Source organism: Fusarium redolens, assembly GCF_020744475.1.
Source record: "Fusarium redolens strain MPI-CAGE-AT-0023 chromosome Unknown BKA55scaffold_8, whole genome shotgun sequence".
Lineage (NCBI taxonomy): Eukaryota > Fungi > Ascomycota > Sordariomycetes > Hypocreales > Nectriaceae > Fusarium > Fusarium redolens.
This window is the reverse complement of record NW_025763671.1, coordinates 386387-407549: the sequence shown is the minus strand read 5'-3', so window position 1 is coordinate 407549 and position 21163 is coordinate 386387. Positions and strand designations below refer to the sequence as shown.

Below are 21163 nucleotides of genomic sequence, written 5' to 3'. Positions count from 1 at the left end.
GATTCTTGGTTGACTGTAACGACTGTGAAGAGCAAAGTAACAGTGTCAAGTCAACCAAATATTCACGAGGACCTCGAAAATTGTCAGGAACGATGTGATGTGACGCGACCAAGAGACTCGAAACTCAAACTCAGACGTCAGTCAACGTGGGGAAGGGAAGAGTTTGTTCCAAGAATAAGATAAGGTATCTTAAGATATCTTATGGCACACGCACTTTGATGTACCTAACTTCTGTATCGGGAGTACCTTGTCTTTGCTTTTGCCTTTGCCTTGTTACGGGTAAAACGCAGGGCATTAATGAATGGTCTGCAACTGATAGTCTAGACGTGATAATTGACAGATTTCATCCATTGTTTGGACACGTGCTCGTTGTTTATACCCGATCCCGTGGTTCAGTCGCTGATCATGCACCCGAAACTATTCTCAAGACCAATCTAGAGTCAATAGTTTGCAAGGTAGTGCACTTGTACCTGGTCTAGTAAAATCTCTTTTTTTCTGCATTGGCAGTGGCTCATCCCTGTATTATTTTAGCTGCGTGGCGGCTGTTCTGTTGGTTGTCGACGGATTTCTATTTTCGTCTCAAGGCCCATCATATTGGTTTAATGACGTGGAGGATGGACGTATTATCCCGGCAACCAACTCCCCATTAACCACCATCTTTTCCTCCACGATCTATGCCTCATTCTGTTCTATTCTCGACGTTAACTTACTCGGCGGCATTTACTTGCGTGGCCTCGAGTTGATCAACATGAACAATCCTCGTGTTGCCTCCAAGTTCCCACTAAAATGGTACATATCTCTAGATCCCTGTATAAGTGGAAGATATTCAAGGGTGTTCAGACGAAAATTGCGAGAAAGTTATGATGAAATAGGGACGCATCAAGCTCAATAAATTAGCAGCCTTCAAGCGTGACTGTCATTGCTGGAAAAAGAAACCCCAGTTTGTGCATGTTTCTGCAATGTCTCAACTTCGTATCATTCACGTGTTTCTATGTTTCATTCCAAAAGCAGTGAGACATTCATATGACTGCTTCAGTCCACTGTTTGATCATTCAGGTATGCATGGGTGATTTCACATTTGAAGGGTCAGCTGAGCTAATCAATCAATCAATTGGAAGGCCTATGCCCGAGTGGAATAAAACATTTGAGTCATAACTGAATAATTCCATCCCCAAACGCCCAATTATAGCTTCGTAGATGCAATACATCGATTCCATATTTCCTACAATACACTGAGGCGAGCCTGTTCTTACAAATTGAGTTGTTTGCCGTGTCGCTTCACACGGCAGAGTAGATGCCAGTCACGTACTTGCCACACTCAATCTTTTGTTCCAATGAGACCTTTCGGCCCTTTCCACCATCTAGACGAATTGTCTTGCGAGGAGTCACGGACAGCCGGTGGAAGTCCGGTGAACCATCCTTACGAGCATCGGTTGCGCTGTCGAGAGCGGCGATATAAGCTGGAGCGTTCAAGTTGGTTCGCTTTCCGGTGCCAAGCTGATAGTGCTCATTGCCACCCCAGAATACGACATCTGCTCCCCAGTTGGTCTCGTTCTCGGTTCCTTGACCCGTGACCGAGACTTCAGTGACATTGTCCATGATGGCCGAGCAGTGAGTGGCCCCAACTGACAGAGACTTGAGCTTAATGGGGCTCATCTTGTTGGTCTTCTCGTCAAATTCGAACAGGGATGAAAGACTCTTCACCTTGGTCGGCTTGGGCGAGACGTGTGACCATCGACCAGTGCCCAGTGTCCCATACACTCCTTGACCGCAAGCCCACAGATCCGTAGTCACGGGAGGGTGCCTTCTCGCTGGAGCAAGAGCCTTTGTGTTACTAGGAACTGTCGTAGTCTTCGCATCCACAGTGAAGAAAGTATTGTTCCCGCCCGCCGCTATGGATGTTACCGTCGGAACAAGCCCAGTGCCAGCGTAGGACAGGTTAGTAGGAACCATTACCGGGGTGTCAGAAACTGAAAGGCCAAAGTCGGTATCAATTCCAAGCTGACCGAATGAGTTGTCACCAAAGCCGAAAACACGTCCAGTTTTATCAAGAACAGCCGAGTGATAATCACCAGCTGCAATCTGTGCCACGTCGAATCCCTTCAAAGTTGTGATTTCGTGAGGTTGGTCGTAAGGTCCCTTGGGTCTGTTATGCCAGTTCAAACCTGCAATGCCCATCTGTCCCTTGGAAGGAAACTCGAGAGCACTAGCAGCAGCGGAGAAGACACGTCCTTTGGAGGTGAGCATAAGACAATGCTCCTGACCGCAGCTGATGTCCTTCACGGTTTCACCATACGACAAGCCAGATGGTGCCAAATTGCGGAAATGTATGTTCTCTCGGGCACCGCCGGATCCCCAGATAGACCAGGAGGACTTTTTCTGTTCTTCTTTAAGGCCACCCTCTTGATCGTTGCGAGACGCAGGGATAGAATAAACATTGCCGTTGCGCGACAGAGCAATGATTCGATCAAGCGAAACATCAATTTTGATAATATCCTTGCCTGTAAGTGTAGGCACGGGTGAAGGGTCTTGCTGGTTGTAGCCCAAGCCCCATTGAACCAGATCACCCTTCTCAGTGACTGCTGCACCGAAGATGGATGTCAACTTGAGGTCCCGGAGAACCTTGTCATCAAAGAAAGAAATCCTCCGAGGTACTTTGACATATTTTTCACTCGAGTTTGGATCGATGACTTTTCCAACATTGGAGCCCCAGGCATAAACTCCAGGATGCTCCCAGCTATTCTTAACTTGCCGATGTTGGGAGCTGATAAGATCTCGGTTCTCTTCTTTGGTCTTGACTTTCTTGCGAGGCTTCTCAAACTCGAGTTCAGCCTTAGTGGGAACTTCGTTCTTCTCGACTTCAGCGGATGATGAAGACTTTCCAGTCAAGGTGGGATAAAAGTAGGCTCCAGCAGCAGCAAGACCAAAGACGGCTGCAAAACTAATGATTTTACCACCGCGGTTGGGAGGAGGTTGAGAATACTCGCTGCCATAATCATGGGCGTAGCGAACCCATTGGCGCTGAGATATAGTAAGAGGTTGACGAGCTTGGGAGCGAACAGCAACTCGCCAAAGAGTGGCTCGAGAAACGTTCATTTTGAAGACTGGCCAGCAAGAATTCCGAGTCAATGCAATTAATGAAATCTTCTTTCAGAGATTTCAAATTGGACCAAAAGTTGAACCCAATGTTGCCTCCCGATGAAGGAGAAAATGTTGTGAGGTCATAGAGCTGAAGCTCCCGCAGCAGCTACTGACTTAATGGTCAGCAAAATTCTTTGGGCTGTGGCAGGTCTAACAAGAGATGATGAACTGTGCCACAGACAGATCTAAGCACGCGCCACATGCTGCAGGGACTTGTCGACCATTAGTGCATGGATATTGCTCCACATTTTCCCGCCATCGGCGGTTCGGCCGCCTTAGCTCCGACTTTAACGTTCAACGCCTGTTGCGTGGCTTCTAAGTTACAAGAGCTCCAGCGAACCCTTGAGCTCTGTCAACACCATGTACGAGGACTCTTGGTATACGCTGATGCCCGACTTGGGCACCAGCAAGAAGAGTCACTCTAGTAGCCATAGTCAAAGTCATGGACACCGTCGCAAGGAGTCTCTACTCCAACAGCCCAATGTATGCTCCCCGCGACTTGGCACCCCGCCATACTTGTTGAAGCTCATGAGATGGGTTTAGGAAACGGGCCAAACACACGAAGCTGCGACGCCAATGCCCAATGTTTACGAAGAAATTGAAGATACCGATACTCCACCAGAACCGACGGTCCTTCGCCGAGCCAGTTCTTACTCCGACTTCTATCGAGTGGTCAAGGAACAGCTGTCTAAAGACACACGACCACGACCCAAGAAGACCGACAAGCACAGCAGAGCATGGGAAGCTCTGACGCTTCCAGACTCTAGTCACGAACTTGGAAAATACGACGCCATTGGCCTTGAATCGTACGATGAGCAATTGCTGGACGCTAGCCAGCAGGAATACTTGTATGCATACTACGCTATGTGAAGATCGCATTTCTATGAAGACAGCCCTGACTGCTACTAGACTATATCGTGACCAACTTACTGTCACGGAGCGTCACTTAGATGGGCTTATCGAAGACGCAAACGCGACGCTAAAACTTCTTACCTCCCTATCGAACTCTTTCGGCTCTGTCGAGGCGCAAACGTCAACCTTCCAATCGCAATGCGAAGAACTTTTGCAGGAACAAAGAAGGCTGGAAGTCTTGGCCGACGAAGTCGGAACCGATCTTCATTACTACGCGTACCTCGATAATGCAACAAGACGTCTCAATGCTCCAGGCGCCAGCCGATTGGTTGATGATGCGTCATTTGGAGAGATGGCCGAGAACATTGACGCCTGCATCGTCTTTATGGAGAATCATGTAAGGATTCCATTTGCTACCAAAGCGCAAATGCTAATGCAATTAGCCGACATACCGCGACCGCGATACCTATCTTGCACGATACACTGCACTTCTCACAAAAGCCCTTCATCTTCTTGAGCATGGCTATAAGACCACATTGGAAAAGGTATCACCTGAAATCGGACGTCAAATCATGGCTACAAAATCCGAGTCAGCTCGTCATGCGCTTGCGTATGGTCGTTTCCAAGAGATGATGCTTGATTCGTATGGCTTGATCCCCAATGTTCACCGAATCATACGCCGCGCATACGATTCATACGGCCAGCGAAACGAATCCTGCACTCACTTTGAGACTTACGCAAACACTGCCAATAACATCATTCATACACATTTCACAACACGAGATCGCGACTTGAAAGTTTTGACGCAATCTGATATTGCAGAGTTCAATAAAGAAGTCAAGAGCCTTTCGGCCGACACAGCATCGCGAAATTTTATCAAGCAATGCTTCGAACGCATGTATAACGAAGAGAATCTGTTCGTGAAACTCTTCGATGTGGAACCCATATGGACACAGGCAGCGGACTCGGTTTTTCAAGCGATCAAACCCATCAACACTACCATCGTTCATCCTGGCAACTTGACGCCATTGGTGACCAACCTCCAAACTGTTCTACAGACTGCACCATTGGAGACGACGTGCAACGTGGTGGGCTTGTTAGCAAACGAATATTTTGGTGCCGATTTAGATGATATGGAGTCGCCATATTTCATCAAATGCAAGCAATACACCTCACAACTTCTTGCTCATCATCTGTGGCCCTTGACAGATACGGTTTTTGAGGCGGAAGTCACAAAAACGATCACAAAAGCGCCCGTCCAAGACGCTTCTCTGAAGATCGGCCCCGTTAATGGTGGTGTAGCATCATCAAACGCCCATCCCATAGTCAAACAAGCCATTAAACTCCTAAGCATGTATGAGAATTGCATGCCTAAAGAAAGATCGGTAAGTGGATTCGCCTCTGGCACTGGATTTGACTGACGATTTCCTAGTCGAAAAATAGTTCAGTTGTTTTCAATATTGTCCGAGAGACCATTCAGGTGCTCCAGCGTGCAGAAGCAAGGATACAATCACTAAAGGCCGGCACAGATCCTGATCTGTTCATGGTGAAAAACTTACTCATCATAAAGAATGAGTTGGTTTCATTAGAGATCGGTGACATTCGAAACCATGGTGCTTCTATGCAGCACTTTGTTCACATCTGGGATACCCTGAGCCCCCAGAATTGGGTTGGTTTCTTTTCCAACATTATCGGCGGCGGTCTATGGTCTAGAGGCACACCCTCCGTGACAGCTAAAACCTTGACTGTTGAGGATATGAACGAGCAGCTCGATGAGTTACTGCGACAGTCTATCTATAACTTCACACATCGCTGGGGTGCTTTGATGAACGACTCGCAGAATAGAAAGCCCGGAGTGAAGCCAATCGCGAAGGTGGAAACTGAACTAGAAAGCTTACTCATGACTGCGTTCAGCAACCAGCCTGAAGTGGTTGGAAAACTCAAGGAGGCTATTGAGCAGCATGCGCAGGCGCAGAATGATGCGAAAGATGAGAAGCAAGGAGTGAGACGATACTGAAGAGAAGGGAAATGGGCGTGACAATAGAAGCGAGTGTTACATGATATAGAGATCTAGATTGACGATCTTGGAATAATGAACAATTTCATATACACAGCGTTACATAAATATGTCGGCTTCTCGCGGTTCTAGAACGTAGATCCCGAGTTCCGTCTTTCATTAGCCCGAAGTCGCTGCCACATTCCTAATAGACATTTCTATTATGAAATTGTTAGCAAGGTACATGTTAGGAACGGCCTCCGGAGAAGATGCCGATAAGAATGTCGGAAATTATAGTACAGAGACTTATGATTCCCGACGAGTTTTATCAATATCTGGCGGGCTCTTCTCCGAATTTTACTTGTACTATTGTATCTCAGCACCGACAGTCCGGGCTCCGTTACCGGCTTTGTAATGCTAGCACGTCATTTGCCGAACGCCCTCCGCGATAAATCAACCCCGGATTGCGATATCGATTCGCGCGCCCTAAGTTTGGGTTTCTTATCTCTTTCTCCCCCTTTGTCGTCTTATCTCTGGCGAGCTTCACCTACCTTTTCCTTTTCCGTTTTGCTATTGAAAGGTTCATTGCTGGCCGAGGAGAAAGGAAGGACAAAGGTGTTTGTGATCACCCCGCCAAATTGAAGAGATGGACGCTCTTGAGTTGGAGACGGCCAAGCAGAGCCCTGCCATTGAGACGGCCAAGGATCTTTTTTCTGGCGCTGTTGGAGGAATTGCACAGGTCTTGATCGGTATGTTTCGATGCTTCTTTCGTTCACTTCTTGGGGAGTCATTCAGCGCAAAGGAAAGGAAGAGTTCTCTGAGCTGGGCAACAAAAATGAGACCTGGCTCAAGATAAGCTTACCCTCCACCATGAAGTCGTCACCAGCATATTTGTGTAACAGTACGAATTCAACCCAATTGCTAACGCTATACTTTTAGGTCAACCCTTTGACATTGTCAAGGTACGACTTCAAACCACAACACAGTACTCCTCCGCCATCAACGCCGCCACCACAATCTACAAGAACGAGGGCGCCCTCGCCTTCTACAAGGGAACGCTCACACCACTCATTGGTATCGGAGCCTGTGTTTCCGTTCAATTCGGTGCCTTCAACGCTGCGAAGCGCTGGTTCCAAACTCGCAACAACGGCGCCGAACTGTCCTACCCTCAATACGGTGCCGCGGGTGCCTTTGCTGGTGTCTCCAACTCGGTCCTCTCAGGCCCCATCGAGCATATCCGTATCCGTCTTCAGAGCCAACCTCATGGCGCCGGTCGTCTATACGATGGCCCTGGTGACTGTATTCGTAAGCTCGGAGCTCACAATGGTGTTCTGAGTGGCATCTACCGCGGTCAGGCTGTTACCATCTGGCGAGAGGCTTTCGCCTACGGTTCCTGGTTCACTGCCTTTGAGTATATGATGAACTCCGACGCTGCTCGCAACAAGGTCGACCGCAAGGATATTCCCGCTTACAAGATTGCTCTTTACGGTGGTCTTGCTGGTGAAGTCCTCTGGCTTTCCAGCTATCCTTTCGACGTCATCAAGAGCAAGATGCAGACCGATGGATTCGGTGCCAACCAAAAATACGCCACTATGCGGGATTGCTTCGCCAAAACATGGCGAGCTGAGGGAGCGGCTGGCTTCTGGAAGGGTATTGGACCTACCCTGGCGCGAGCTATGCCTGTCAGCGCGGGTACCTTCATTGTGGTCGAGATGACCATGCGAGCTCTTAACAGCTAAACAAAAGCGAACAGTGTGGAAAGCGGAATCTGGTTGATCTTTTGATGCAATAAAACGAAGGGGGGATTCAATGATTAGAACAAAAAGGGAAATGACATTCTTAGAGGGTCACGGAGAGATTCAACACGTGAGGCATCAGCGATAGACCTTAGAGAAAGGTATCGAATGCGTGATAATATACCCAATTTTAATCTATTCGCTTTACCACCCTACGTTCTCGTTATTCTCCACACGACGCTGCAGGATGTTTCTTGCGGCTTGCGGTGACAAACTTTCAAGATGGAGTTCCTCGAGTACCTTGCGTGCCTCTTCATTGTCCGTGAAGACTCGATCGCTGGTCTCCTTGAGTGTCAAGCCACTCGCCTCACCCGCTTCAACCGGAAGACTCAGGAGCTGCATACCCTCGGTCAAGCTGTCAACGACAGACGAACCATTAGGGATGTAGCGTTCGATAACAGAAACTAAGGCAGCACCATCGCGACGGAACTGGGTTGCACCATAAGTGGTGAATGACTGACGCATAAGGACACTTTGCCATAGATGGTCTTGAAGCTTGACAAGGGCTTCACGGTAGACGCGGCGGAACACGGCAGTGGAAAGAGCTTTGATGAGAAAGTCAAAGTTGCGTTGGAGGATGCGAAGTGGCTCATCAAGTTCTGGGGTAATGGCAAGCTCATCTGCTACTGTGTTAGACGATATATTGGGGCAGTAAAACATGCGGACTTACCAAGGATAGCAGTCTCACCAACAGTTGTCCATTGAACACGGGTGGTGTATGCCCGGAAAGCTTTATTGTGCGACTCAACCAAAGCGCCAACGAGAAGTTCTTGGGCAGCCTTGCGTCGCATGTTATAGGCACTCGCTGTCTCGTCAAAGAGGGCCCCATCTTCATGTTTCTCTCCTACTGCTGTAGACGTGCGATCCTTCACATCATCGTAGCTCATGGTACTGGTAATGTTGTTACCCTGGCTAGATCTATGCAAAGCCCGAGTTTGAAGTTCATCCCACAGAGAGACAAAGAACTAGAATATTAGCTTGATAAGTTAACTTTCAGGCGGTTTACATACCTCTTCGTTGCTCCAGTCTTTCAGGGTATTGACGATGTGATCAGCACTGCCAATTACTTTGCAGAGCACCTCGAAAGCACCTGTGCCCTCAAGAACAGCGAGGTCCTCCTTATTCGCGGCCAAAGTGCGACCAAAGGTCGTAGACATGCTTTGATAAGCTTGGAGCGAGTCTCGAAGGCGATCGTGATAAGCATCCAAGATTTCAAGTTGAATGCCAATCAAGAAGCGAATTTTGTGCTTGAAGGTACGCACCCTCTCGTACTGACTTGTCACAGATCGCAGAAGATCAGTGACACGAACAGCAGCATATGTCGGCTTCATCTTCCCCTGCAGCGCATAATCGTAATCGATATTGCGAGCGTCTTGCGACTCCATGATAGTATTATATCTCTCAAGAGCAAAATCCTTCTCGGCCTTGAACCACGTATCAAAGTGGTCATCCAGTATATGTGCGGTTAAGCCAGACCATCCGTTTTCAACATCGCCGCCGTCGTAGTTGAACTTGTATCGAACATTTTCGTCAAATGCCATGAGTTGCGACATAAAACTACTCAAGAATGAGGGGCTCTTAATAGCTTCGAGTGCGACTAATGAGGTTTTCTCCTTCAGTATTGGTAGTAATGAGGTAATGAAGGCAGAAACAGGGTCGATATAAGCCAAGTTGGTCGCCACAGCAGTGTCCTGGAACTTCTCTGCTAGCAAATAGCCCAGATTATCCCGGAGGAAATCTTCCCATTTCTCAACTAGTGCGATAAACCACGGGAGACAATGCGTTCCGAATGCCTGAGCACCACTTGTTGGCTTGTCGCTGAGGAAATGGAAACGAAACTCGGAGACAAAGATGGAGGCCATGATTTCGAACGGTAGCAACGTAACAAGCTTGTTAGTATGTGCTATTTCCGGCTTTTGAAGATCGATGAGCTTTTCGATGCAATTGATCCACTCCTCATCCATCTGCAATTGGGTGTCAATCTTGGGCCATTTCCTTTGCTTCAGAACTGCCTCAAGTTCCCCAGACATAGTAGATTTTATCTCATCCCAAAGTGAAGTGGCCACACTTTCGGCATATGCGACGAGGTGCAGACCCTCTTGGCCAGGTAGGCCTTGTAATTTTTGAACATGCTGTTTCAACTTGATGTAAGGCTCCAATGAAGCTTTGGGGTTCTGGGGCAGAAAGGATCTCGCATCTGCTCGAAATCCTTCGGCGTCTTGTAAGAGAACAAGGTAACTCTGGGCGCGCTCAACGGCCTTGATCTTGTTCATGGGCGACTTGAGCCGTTCGATGGCCTGATCTGGGGCATCCGAGGCAGCGTAGATCTGAGCACGAAGATCAATGCTCTCTTGAAGCTTTTGAAACTCTTCTATTCGAGCAGCAAGTGACCCTTGTCGATCATCGGCAGTGCGTCGGGTCTCCTCGAGCTCTTTCACAGCTGTATCTAGCTGCGATTGCAGCTGGTTTCGTTGAAGCTCAACATTTGCGATAAGTGTGTCGAGATTTTCGAGGTCAGAGGTTGACTGAAGCTTATCATCCAGGAAGTCCTCAACTCGAATATCGAGTGATGTTCCTTGGTTGTTGGCGGCTACGGCTGCCATGTTGTATATAGTGGTTATGTGTTGATGGTGCTCATTTCATAGCGCAACGTAGCTACTCTTGAATGACGTGGGGAGCATGCCCCACTATACCCGATAACTACATACTTCTTCTAGATACAAGTGCTTCTGGAAGCTCAGATGGATTCACGACAGGCACGGAGTGTAGAGAAGATGCCGAGCGGTCCGACACCGACTTTCGATTAAAGAGAGCCGTAATTGAAGTCAATTGCGGTAAGTGGAAGGGTCTGAAATTCGCGGGTGGCTGAACGCCAAGCCTGGAGAGTTAGTCGGGTGGCTGGGCTTCTCATGAGGGTTGTCATGATGAATTTCACGGCTCTCTCGGGAGAATAAACTCACGGTTATGACGAAAAGTGTTCACGTATCATGTTGATCTTGTGCTAATAAAGAGAAGTCGTCGTCAGACACTTAGGTAAACAATTTGCATTTCATGTGAATTTCGGTTGACCCGCGCAGTCTGAAGTGAGTAAACATTGGATAGCTCAAGTTGTGTTGTGATGGAAGAAAATAGAACTTCACTCCTAGGTGAGAAAAACGTCGAGATCAGCTCTGAGTGGTTCAGTTTTGATAGAAACCGAACTTTGACTACTTGGATTTCATAGTAATTTAGAGGCCATGTATCTCTTTGCACGCCGAGAATAAGGTAGGTAGGCTGTCATTTGGCCGCGGGATAGCCTCGTTAGCTCCGACAGAGTGGATAATATGAGACTTCTTGGTTTGAGTCAGGGAGAAAAGACCCCATAGGGAAAAGTCGGGGAGTTTCAACTCAGTTCTCGCTTACTCGGGGTAAATGGGGCAAATGATTTGAGACCAGGTTAAGAATAGGATAACCGAGTGAGATGGATCTCAGCTACAGAATATGCCCGAGCATGATAGATCAAGGCGCCGAATGAGAATGGACAATTCCTGCAGTTCAGCTCAATAATTCGTCAATTGAGGCTATCGACATGAGCATGGCCAGTCCAGACGGAGGAACAAACAAGAGCCTATAAAACAATTGGTAATATGGGTATAGATAGCCCGATAAAGTACGGATGAGTCCAGTCGATAACCCATATCCCATTCGAAACGGCGCCAAATCGTCATGACAACTGCATTAAGCTGAGAGAGGTCCCGCTATAGCTTCTATCCTTGGCACGCTTGGCAAATCTGGGCGCTGACGAGCTGCCAGGGTCGAGCCCAAATCAAGGTCGCAGTTGGTCGTATAGAAACGCGTTGAATTTGCGGCGGAGCGATACGTAAGATCGTAGATCCTAGGGTTCAAGGATCATTGAGCCCAGGAAGTTGCTCAAGTCTGCGCTGCTGCAGGTCCAATAACACCTTGCCGCTTACAGTTTAGCGCCCGGTCGCGTCTAGGCTTCTCCTTCCTTCTGCGGCACCGGTTAGCGGGTTGCCCGGTGCTGAAAGGAGCCCTGGCCTGTCTAGAGCTCGCCCAGTTGGCAACTGTGGCTCCACATGTAAAACGTCACCGTCGCCAGGCCAACACGAGTAAATAGGTGGCTGGGCACTACACCTCTGCATCACCCACCGAAAAGTCCAGAGGTTGGTAGTTGTCCCAAGTCTTTCCCAGCCATCGAATATCCGCCCAATTTGTCTGGTATTGGTATACGAAACTGCTCCGACTAATTGACTGACTGACCGCTTCTCTCCTTTCCTTCTCTCCTTTTCTGAGGAGATTCTCTAACAAAACCAATAAGTCTTCACCCTCGTTAGCAGAACGTGTGAACTGATCTTCAAGGCTCTTGATTTATTGTGGCCAACTCTCAACTTGACTTAACTAGACTTGATTTATAACCTCCTTTAACAAGATCTCACCATTACAGGGCCCGACTTTCGCTCGTTGTCACCAACCGTCGTCTTTAGCCCACATACATTCCAGCGTCGACTGTCTACCGAGACATCGATTTCTCCCATCCGCATTCCACCGCTCATTCACCTCGACAAGAACCAGTTGTTCCCGAGACAGATTGACTGAACCAGCGGAGGAAGTTCAGGGTCGATCAAGGGATCGCTTCTAGAGTGTTACGCGACCAAGCGGTAACAGAAAGAGCAAGGAAACCAAGCGATAGTAGTCTTGAGCACCCGTGTTCGTCGCTCCCTGACTGGGAGACGGGCGCAGACAACTCAGTTGCTTCCCGCTACTACTTCAACCGACAACACCTTGAAGGAGTGCAGGATCAACATCATTCACAATGGGTTCCGGGACGAGCAGTAGCAGCAGCTCGTCCTCTAGAAGGCAAAAGGTCCAGGTCGGCTGGTATCGTAAGTGATCATCTAGTCTCGGGACATCGATGAAATGTCTCAATCTGAATCGTCCGCATTGCTAACATCCAGTTTTATTAGGCTTTGTTCCATTCCTCGGTTATCACCATGTATTGATGATTCTCATCGCCATCGCCATCATTCTATTATGTGAGCTATTTTGATCCCTAAATGAGACATTATTCTAACCAAACCAAGCTCTACTTCTCGCGGGCTGTTCATCGTCCTCGCCACTTATCCCCGATATCTTCCTACTATCTATCTACTACAAGGACTACACAGCAGTGCCCGATACAGCCCAGGTCGACTACAACCTCCATTCAGCTATCGAGAACATCGCAGGTGACGCATCATTGCAAGCTCGCGTTGGTTATTTCGGTATTTGTATTAACCCTGATGGAGGTTCCTGGCTGTGCAGCAACAATGCAACTGCCCTGGCTAAGGAGGTTGATGTGGACCAAGATCCTCTCAACCTCATCTGGCTGGCTGCTCAATTCAAGGATATGATTGTATTCCCATATCTTATGTGAGTGTTTATTCCGCGTGCACCGAAATCGAAGCATACTAACCTGATTCTCAGTATCATTGCCATCATCTTTGCTTTCGTCTGCCTTCTCCTTCTCGCGACCTTCCCCGGATGGCACGAGGAGACCGATTCAGAGGGTTCTGACCGCGAGGTCAAGCCTTTCCCGTCTCGTCCTGTCTCCCAAATCGCCCTTGCCCTGATCTTCATCTCAGCCATCTTCGTCCTTGTTTCTGTACTATGGCAACATACAGCGTCTGTGGCCGCCTCGGTTATAGCCCAGGATTTCGGAAACGGAGCTGTTAAGAGTGGTGTGGGTACCAGCGCCATGGTATTGGGTTGGTTCTCATTCGCCCTACTGATAGTTGTTACTATCGGTCTACTCATTATGATTCTCAGTATAAGCGTTCTCAGTTCGATGGTATAGGATACCTCGAATTCACCTGAGTCATCGCAGACTATTGCGGACTGAGTTGTCGAATAAATGTACATATGTCGACTAAGATCTTCGACACGAAGATGGTAAGATCAAGGACGGTAAAGGGCATCAGCATCGGAGTTACGGAAATGATTTTGTTTATTTAAAACGCTGAGCGATCGGTTATAATTTCGGTCTTTCAGCCTCGACATGGGACGGCACAGACGACACCGTACCGCAAAGCTTTATTCTATTCACGACATAGCCTAATTTGTGCCATGATGAGATATCGGATAATCGATACGATGGCCACTGAAAACAGAGGCCCCTCGACCGAAACTCAGCATGACCATGAGCTGGAACGATGAAGCGAAACGAGGAACGCACATCTTTTTTCCATATAGAATGAGGGACCCCACAGAAGACCGATCTCTCGAGATGAGAGACCATGTGGAATGGACGCGCTACAAGACACGATTTTTGAGACCACGAATGGGATGTGGTACGGGAATATGGGATATATGTCTTGACGTGAGAGGAGGAATGGGAATTGTTTATCGACATGTATTATCAAGACAACTTATTGTCACGCGCTTGCGAAATTGAGATTTGGGTCTGATTTTGACTTGTTTTGCATTACTGATTACTTTCTATGCTTCTTATTATAGATTGAAATTGCGCGTGAAAGAATGTTATTGGGGGTTGCGACAACTTGAACGGGCACGATTTGATGGATGAAACTAAGGGAGAACGAACAGCTGTGCTTCTAATAGGTAGTGACGGGCTTCTTCTTTACCGAGGGGACTCAAGACAATAAATCAAGTTGCGAATATCCTACTTGTTATCAATCACTCCCGTGAGCCAGAGTGACATTTTGCATGTAATTTCATTTGACCAACAACCTCTTTGAATCTCTTACACACTCAGATATAGCACTTAACAGTCGATCTGTATCTCGGCGTTCATATATCTCTGATGCGAAATGCTCTGAGTTTTGCTAATACTTAAATAGTTTTTGCTTCAGCTGTTTCAAAACCACTCATCCTAACGCCTCTGTTCAAAACTCTCCTGTCGTTAACCCTTGGTCGTCTATCCTTGCTATCCTTGCATTCTATACCCAGAAACCCAACTACCATATTGTACCGTCTTTAGGCACATCATTATGGTCCTTCACCACTTCCTTTCCCTGGTTAAGAGTTGGTTTCCGCGTTATCTGCTGATGTAATGTTGATATTGGCTGGCTGATGGCTCGCCCTCTTCTATTAAATCACGGACGAGAAGTCTGACAGTATGAGCTTATGTTCGTGGCTAGACTCTCCTCTGCTGGGAGTTCGACAGGTGTTGTGTTGATTTGAATAGCGAGTTTCTGATCCACTGAGGCTTCACTGGCTCGATTTAGATGGTTCAATGCACCAACAATGGGAACCATATGGTGCGGAGAACTATCAAGTTCAGCAATCGGCGGTATCCAGCTATAGTCAGGTCTTGTAAAACCTGAAGAGATTGAAGATATTGTTGTAGAAGACGAATTTGACCATGTGAGTTGCCCCGGGTAGTGGCCGGATTGCATATGGTGGAGCTGAGATGCTGATTGTGTGGCTGTCGGCGGCATTGAAAATGAATGGTGCTGACGATAAGGGCTTGAAATGTTTGATGATAGACGTGAAGGAGTGTAGTTAAAGCTCGCTCGCTGGCTAGTTTGGCTCAGATCAGAGACGCTATCATAGGGGCTATGAAGCGGAAGATGTTGATCGGAAGCATTCTGAGTGAATTGTGGAGGCAGTCCTTGAGACGGAACCGTCACTGGCTGATTTAGTAGACCATTTTTAGATGGCGCCGAGGATGGCGAGTGTTTCAAGTCTAAGGGATCTCCAAGAAGTAGACTTAATCCTGCGAGGGCCTCGCTATCGTATGTGGAACTTGAAGTAAACGACTTCGGTGGAGCTGTGTTGGCCATATTGACTGGAACAAGTTCTGGCAGTGATTCAGGCGCATGTTCCATATGCATCGTCTGCGAACTGCTTGATCTATGAAGAGACTGAGGCACTTGGAGCGAAGATGGAGTTGTTGGTGTTGTCGATTCTGCGTTTGTGTTGAAAACTATGGTTGGGGTTAGAGGTGCAACAAACTGAACAATTGGTGGTTGTTTCTTGGTAGGAGCTACAGCAACATATACTATCAGACCATTTGATGAACTGGTATGTGTGATGGGAGTATTTAACTTGCCTGTCAAGTCACCAAGAAGATCCCCTAGCAGTGCAACATTATCAAACACTGCAGCATCCTCCTTCACACCACACTTCTCCTTCACCTTCACAGGTTCAGAAACAGGAGCCAAAAGAGCTATCTGTCTCAAGAAGTTCAACTCGGCGAGCACAGCGGCATGATGTCGACTAACAATAGGCTCCTGGCTCTTGAATTCGCTCGCATCAACAAGTACCCATGCCATGCGTTTCGAAAAAGTTGTCTTCCCACCTCTGTCAGCCCCCGGGCGACATCTCTCTACAATCTCGCAGACTTCTTGAAGTCCTCTCTGAGCTGATTCAATGATGCCGTGTACGCGGTCGAGAACCTTCGGGCGGCGCTGGAGAAGGGGGAGACATTCGTTGCGTAGCTCTATGAGATGTTGAAGATCTGAGTCGCATGTTCGAACGAGCTCGAGACTGCGGCGGATGTCGTTGGGGACTTGGTCGTGGTCCAAGGCCCAGGTCAGGAGGTTGAAACTTGCGTGTATTGCCCTGAGGGGGTTAGGCATGATGAATCGGGACAAAAGACTGTGTTGTCCGAAATGAATAGTCTCATATAATGAAGTGGTCTGGTGATTTTACTGAGAAGAACAACATGTAAGCTATCATCTAGGTATTGATTAGTCCTTGTTGAGCTGCAGGCGATGATGCTACATAGACGACAATCCTCGCATTAGTCTTCCCCGCTTAAACAAGAAAAGAGAGAACAAAATCAGGCTGTGGTGCAAGTCTTTTTACGAGTTGCACATTATCCATTCACTGTCACATCTTTAAAACCCATGTTCAGAGCTGAAACCTGAGGTGATATCAAAGGCATGTGGCTTGCATATCCAGAAGCAGGCTCTGAGAAAAAGCTCAGTGATCAACCACTAAAATCAAAGTAGGCAAGACAATTCAATAGTCTCATGCAATACTTCAGTTGAATAGACTATTGGATGTGTCCCGGGTGGGTGTATATGCCCCATCAATCACACTGTTGGTGGTGTTATGAAATTGGTTCAACTGCATGCAGACAGCCACCGCCAAGAATAATGAGGACAACAGTAGGCTAGTTGGCAGTACTTGAAGAAGGTTTCCAATTTTAATGGCGCTGTCTAGTTTCATATTTACTTCTTGGTTATTGTAATTATCACTCCATTGTGGCCGAATTCAGTAGTGAAGGCGGCTTAGAAAATAAGTTCTGTGCTAACGTACTATATATTAAGCCTTTTGCAACTCAAATCCAAGAATCCAGTCATAAAGAGCGAATGACCAACAGGCTGTAGTCAACGAGCTTCTTCTCTCTTACAGAGGCATTGTCTCCGGTGCCACCACCTCCTTGGGCGATCTACACCTCGTTCCATCATTATGGCTGAGCCTCTCCAAACCAGGGCACACCACGATCCTGCGGCTTTTTGTAATGGAGTTGCTGTTGCTAAAAACAAATCTCCAGTCACTCGGCTGTGATAGAACAACATAACCCAATTTGGTGCACTCAAGGATGACAGCCTGCAGATGGTTCATCTGATCCTGTTGGCTGGCAGGGTCTTGTGTAACAAACAGCTTCAAGAAGTCGTTGAGCTCATTTGCAAAAGATAGAGCCTTGGGAGAAGCTTCTGACACTGGCACCGGGAGTGGTGTTCTCGCATCGGGGTTTGGATGGAGAAGCAGGGCAGAGAGACTTCGCCACCTTGAACGTGCCAGGAGAATTGCTAGAAGTACGATTAGCAATTTTTACAATCGGGCTCTAGGAGAATGTAAGATCGTCTTACCAGGATTGTTTGCATTTTCGGCTGAGTGGCTTCCTTGTACTAATGCTGCAACCGCTAGTGGAAGCATGGACAAGCTACTGCCAGAACTGAAATCGAGGCTCCGAAAGATGACATGCGAGAGAACATGGCGGAGCCCAATTTTAGAAGTCTTGGGGTTGAGGCAAACGGCAGCAACTGTGTCTGCCTGCAGTCCTGATGATTCTGGTGAGTAGCCAATATTGATAAGGCTCTGGGCTACCTCAACGGGGTCGGCCTGAACCTGAGGTTCACGGTAACCGTTCTCGACATGCTGATAAATGAGTTCGGAGAGCGAGCGCAACTCCGCTTGGATCTCCTTATCAGGAGTTGCCTCGAGAAGAAACTGGCTGAGCTCAGCATCGTGTCTCGGCGATGAAACTATGACCTGTGTTCCATCTTTTGGTTCCGTGTATTTTTGGTCTGCCAAGACAAATCCTTCACTTGCTGGTTTGCCTCTTCGCCGTTTTCGGAGAAGGATAAAAGCTGCTATGAGTCCTAAAGCAAGACCAGCAATGAGACAGCCGATGGCAACTCCAGCCACGGCGCCGCCTGCAAGTCCATCTGCTGATGGTTCTGATGTTGCAGTCGGACTGGTTGTGCCTGTTCGCGCCGTTGTATCTGTTGCTGAGGGCTCCTCCGGGTCTGTAGAGGACACGATGGCCGAGGCTTCGGTTTGAGTTGCGGCGGTTGACCCTGAAGTCCCAGTGTCGGTTGCTGCTGACTCTGTCCCATTCGGAGCCTCCACAATCACGTTGGTGAATATGAATCCGGTAGGACTTTGAAATTGATCAGGGCGTAAAACGGTCACAGGGCGGCGGTCGCCTTCCTCTAATGTCAAAGTTGCCGGGCCATATACTGTGGTTGCCGTCACCTTTTCATTCCCAGTAACCATCTTCGCAATAAAGAAATGGAAGAAAAGGTAAGGGGTGTGTTAAGCAGTCTCAAATGCAGGAGAGCACGATAGATTGACCGTCGTTGGGTCTTTTTGAAAGAAGAAAAAGAGAGTGGAAGACGGCTCCAGAAATTGAAAGGCTTTCAGGGGAGGCGTTGCTTTTGACCATGAACAAAGCCTGAGCAAACTTGCCCTACTGCCATTTGATTGCCACCACGACGTTCCTCTATACAGGGGTTCAGTTAACAGCATCCCTTGTCAAGCCAGTCAGCACTGGTGAGCATCAAAAATGCATGTATCATTATCAGGCTGAGACCGAAGGCCGAGTCTGTCTTTTTCCAGCCCAATCTTCTGCATATTGACCCGCACACCCTTGGAGGTGTGTCTCACAGATCAATATCGCGAAGTCCAGCTCTGATACCTGAAAGCAGGCTTATGGCATGGGCCACTTCCGAGCCTTGTCAGATTGCTGGCAATAAGGCTCTCAAACAACTTTTTGACTCTTCCTCTATCACTTTTTGAGAACTGGGCAGACTAACAAATGGAGGAGCGACCAGACTTGACCGTCTCTGTAGACCTTGGCACGACCTTTACGGGTGAGTACCGGTCTAACAAATACCAGATACAGACTGACTCGTTCTAGGCGTCGCCTGGATGAGGCATGGGATCCCGATTCAGATCGTCAACGACTGGCCTGGAAGCGACGATAGAGGCGATCGAAAAGTCCCCACGACAATCGTATACAACGCCGATGGAAGTATCTCATCGTGGGGATTTATGTGTGTCGACGATGACCACGACACGAGCAAGACACGTCGCGACTTCTTCAAGATCTTTTTAGATCCAGAGACCCTCGACGCAGCACAGCACCAGGGTCTGAGCAACGTCCCGCAAAGCACTTCTCAGGCTCGCCAATTCGTGACAGATTATCTGAAGCAGATATACTCGCATGTTAAAGATAGCATAGAGATGCGCATGGGTATAAAACATGTCGGTGGATGGGATCATATGACTGTGCTATTCCTCTTCAGTGCGCCAACGACGTGGACGAGTATGGCTATCATCAACACCTTCAAAGGCGCAATTCATGATGCTGGATTCGGAACTGGAGGCCCACGACATTCAGCATTGGTCGATCTCACAGAATCCGAGGCTGCAGCTGTAGCAACTCTCAAAACTGGAGCTATAAGCCTCAAAGAGAACAGCGTATTTCTGACCGTCGATGCGGGTGGTGGTACAACAGACCTCGCCTTGATGCGAGTCACTTCAACAGACTCGAGCTTTCCACAGCTGTCTCAAGTCGCTGCCGTCAGCGGTGTAGGCGTGGGTTCATCACTTATTGATCGCGCATTCGCAAGACTTGTCTCGCAAAGGATGGCCGCGAATCCTGACTTCAAGCTTCCGGCTGATTTTGCAGCACGCATGGCTCGAAGCCAAGGATTCAAGAGCGTCAAGCACAAGTTTGGCGAAAAAGTATATATGCAGCCAGTATACAAAATCATAATGGAGGGTGTAGGATACGATGTGAACCACGAAGGACTCGGAGTTCAAGATGGGCGCATGCTTTTTACCAAGTCAGTTACTATCCCACTACTGAAAACGTATCTTCCGTGTCGACTTACATGACTGATCCATTGCAGGCAAGACATTCAAGCCCTCTTCGATGTCCATATCGAAGCAATCATGGCCCGAATTCGCAAGCGACTTGACTGGTTGACCGAAAAAGGCCTTTCAAAGCAAGTGGTAAGGCGATCCGAGTTTGAAGCTCGACCGAAGCTCATTTCGTATATAGGAGTATGTGATTCTGTCCGGTGGGCTGGGAAGTTCAGCCTACGTCCGTGAGGTTCTTCAAGAACACTTGACCAAGCTGCAACATCCAAATGCTCGAAATATTGTCGTTATACCCTCCCAAGACCCGCAGCTTGTTGTCGCTCGTGGAGTTCTCGAGAACAAGCGACAGAGGATGGAGTCGGGGAACAAATCTGTGCTCAGCACCTGGATTGCTCGAGCGAGCTACGGCATAATCGTCCAGGAGGTCTATATGCCTGCACAGCATTTTGATGAAGAAATTCGGCAAGATCCGTGGGATCCAAATGTGAAGTGGGCGACGAACCAGATCCAATGGTTGATCAAAAAGGTATGCTTATGGCCGTTCTTTTTGCTCACAAACTGGAAATTGACAAAAAGAAAAACACAGGGAGATACTGTCAATCCAGACTCTCCGTTGGTCAAACGATTTGAAATCAGGCTGAAAGATGGAGACACTACACGAGCTTGGGACGCAGAAATTGTGGTGTCGAACAACGAAGCCGAATGGCTCCCTCGAAGCCTTAAACAAGCCGGCGTTATGAGACTTTGCTCTGTAAAGAGCAACCTCGCTGGCATCGAACAACACCAGCTCGTTCTTAAAGAAAAGCGAGGAACTTGTTTCCGGCGTGGACACAAGTTCTACATTTGTAGGTTCGATATTCGAGTTATTGTTGCTCCCGTAGACCTGAGATTTGAGCTCTGGTTTGGTGGAACGAAGTTCTCTGGCAATCACCAGCCTATCTCAGTCCAATGGGATGCAGCTAAAGGTTGAGAGAATAGATGATGAAGATGGAACAAAGTGAGTGGCTTCACTCTAAGCCACGAAACGCTGAGGAGA

General features: G+C 48.0%; 7 protein-coding genes across 7 annotated transcripts; 4 read left to right on the top strand and 3 right to left on the bottom strand.

The window, feature by feature from the left end:
• Window positions 1-1095: 1095 nt before the first annotated feature.
• Window positions 1096-3278, bottom strand: BKA55DRAFT_567873 (regulator of chromosome condensation 1/beta-lactamase-inhibitor protein II). Its single transcript, XM_046192774.1, has one exon. The coding sequence runs from the start codon at window positions 3094-3096 to the stop codon at window positions 1279-1281; it is 1818 nt and encodes a 605-aa protein (XP_046049088.1). The 5' UTR covers window positions 3097-3278; the 3' UTR covers window positions 1096-1278.
• A 223-nt stretch (window positions 3279-3501) lies between these two features.
• Window positions 3502-6010, top strand: BKA55DRAFT_594024 (Sec34-like family-domain-containing protein; the record flags this gene model as incomplete). Its single annotated transcript, XM_046195619.1, has 5 exons — window positions 3502-3624; window positions 3685-3989; window positions 4051-4390; window positions 4437-5378; window positions 5426-6010. 5 exons carry the CDS (start codon window positions 3502-3504, stop codon window positions 6008-6010), a joined length of 2295 nt encoding a protein of 764 aa, XP_046049087.1.
• A 625-nt stretch (window positions 6011-6635) lies between these two features.
• Window positions 6636-7728, top strand: BKA55DRAFT_512378 (mitochondrial carrier domain-containing protein; the record flags this gene model as incomplete). Its single annotated transcript, XM_046187800.1, has 2 exons — window positions 6636-6738; window positions 6929-7728. The coding sequence occupies 2 exons, from the start codon at window positions 6636-6638 to the stop codon at window positions 7726-7728; spliced, it is 903 nt and encodes a 300-aa protein (XP_046049086.1).
• Window positions 7729-7929: 201 nt separating this feature from the next.
• Window positions 7930-10388, bottom strand: BKA55DRAFT_512175 (TIP-1 family-domain-containing protein; the record flags this gene model as incomplete). The annotated part of the gene is made up of 3 exons (XM_046187782.1): window positions 7930-8408; window positions 8444-8750; window positions 8796-10388. 3 exons carry the CDS (start codon window positions 10386-10388, stop codon window positions 7930-7932), a joined length of 2379 nt encoding a protein of 792 aa, XP_046049085.1.
• A 2210-nt stretch (window positions 10389-12598) lies between these two features.
• Window positions 12599-13618, top strand: BKA55DRAFT_690002 (Ca2+ regulator and membrane fusion protein Fig1-domain-containing protein; the record flags this gene model as incomplete). The annotated part of the gene is made up of 4 exons (XM_046199434.1): window positions 12599-12668; window positions 12750-12818; window positions 12867-13194; window positions 13249-13618. The coding sequence occupies 4 exons, from the start codon at window positions 12599-12601 to the stop codon at window positions 13616-13618; spliced, it is 837 nt and encodes a 278-aa protein (XP_046049084.1).
• A 1200-nt stretch (window positions 13619-14818) lies between these two features.
• On the bottom strand, window positions 14819-18516 carry BKA55DRAFT_594021 (uncharacterized protein; the record flags this gene model as incomplete). The annotated part of the gene is made up of 6 exons (XM_046195618.1): window positions 14819-14850; window positions 14885-16223; window positions 17108-17182; window positions 17233-17546; window positions 17607-18255; window positions 18514-18516. The coding sequence occupies 6 exons, from the start codon at window positions 18514-18516 to the stop codon at window positions 14819-14821; spliced, it is 2412 nt and encodes an 803-aa protein (XP_046049083.1).
• Window positions 18517-19170: 654 nt separating this feature from the next.
• BKA55DRAFT_594020 (uncharacterized protein) lies at window positions 19171-21097 on the top strand (the record flags this gene model as incomplete). Its single annotated transcript, XM_046195617.1, has 4 exons — window positions 19171-20090; window positions 20157-20259; window positions 20309-20653; window positions 20714-21097. The coding sequence occupies 4 exons, from the start codon at window positions 19171-19173 to the stop codon at window positions 21095-21097; spliced, it is 1752 nt and encodes a 583-aa protein (XP_046049082.1).
• Window positions 21098-21163: the final 66 nt, after the last annotated feature.

Bases quoted from the DNA above. Each gene is read 5' to 3' on its own strand.
- BKA55DRAFT_567873 (XM_046192774.1), bottom strand. From the start codon at position 3,096: ATGAACGTTTCTCGAGCCACTCTTTGGCGAGTTGCTGTTCGCTCCCAA.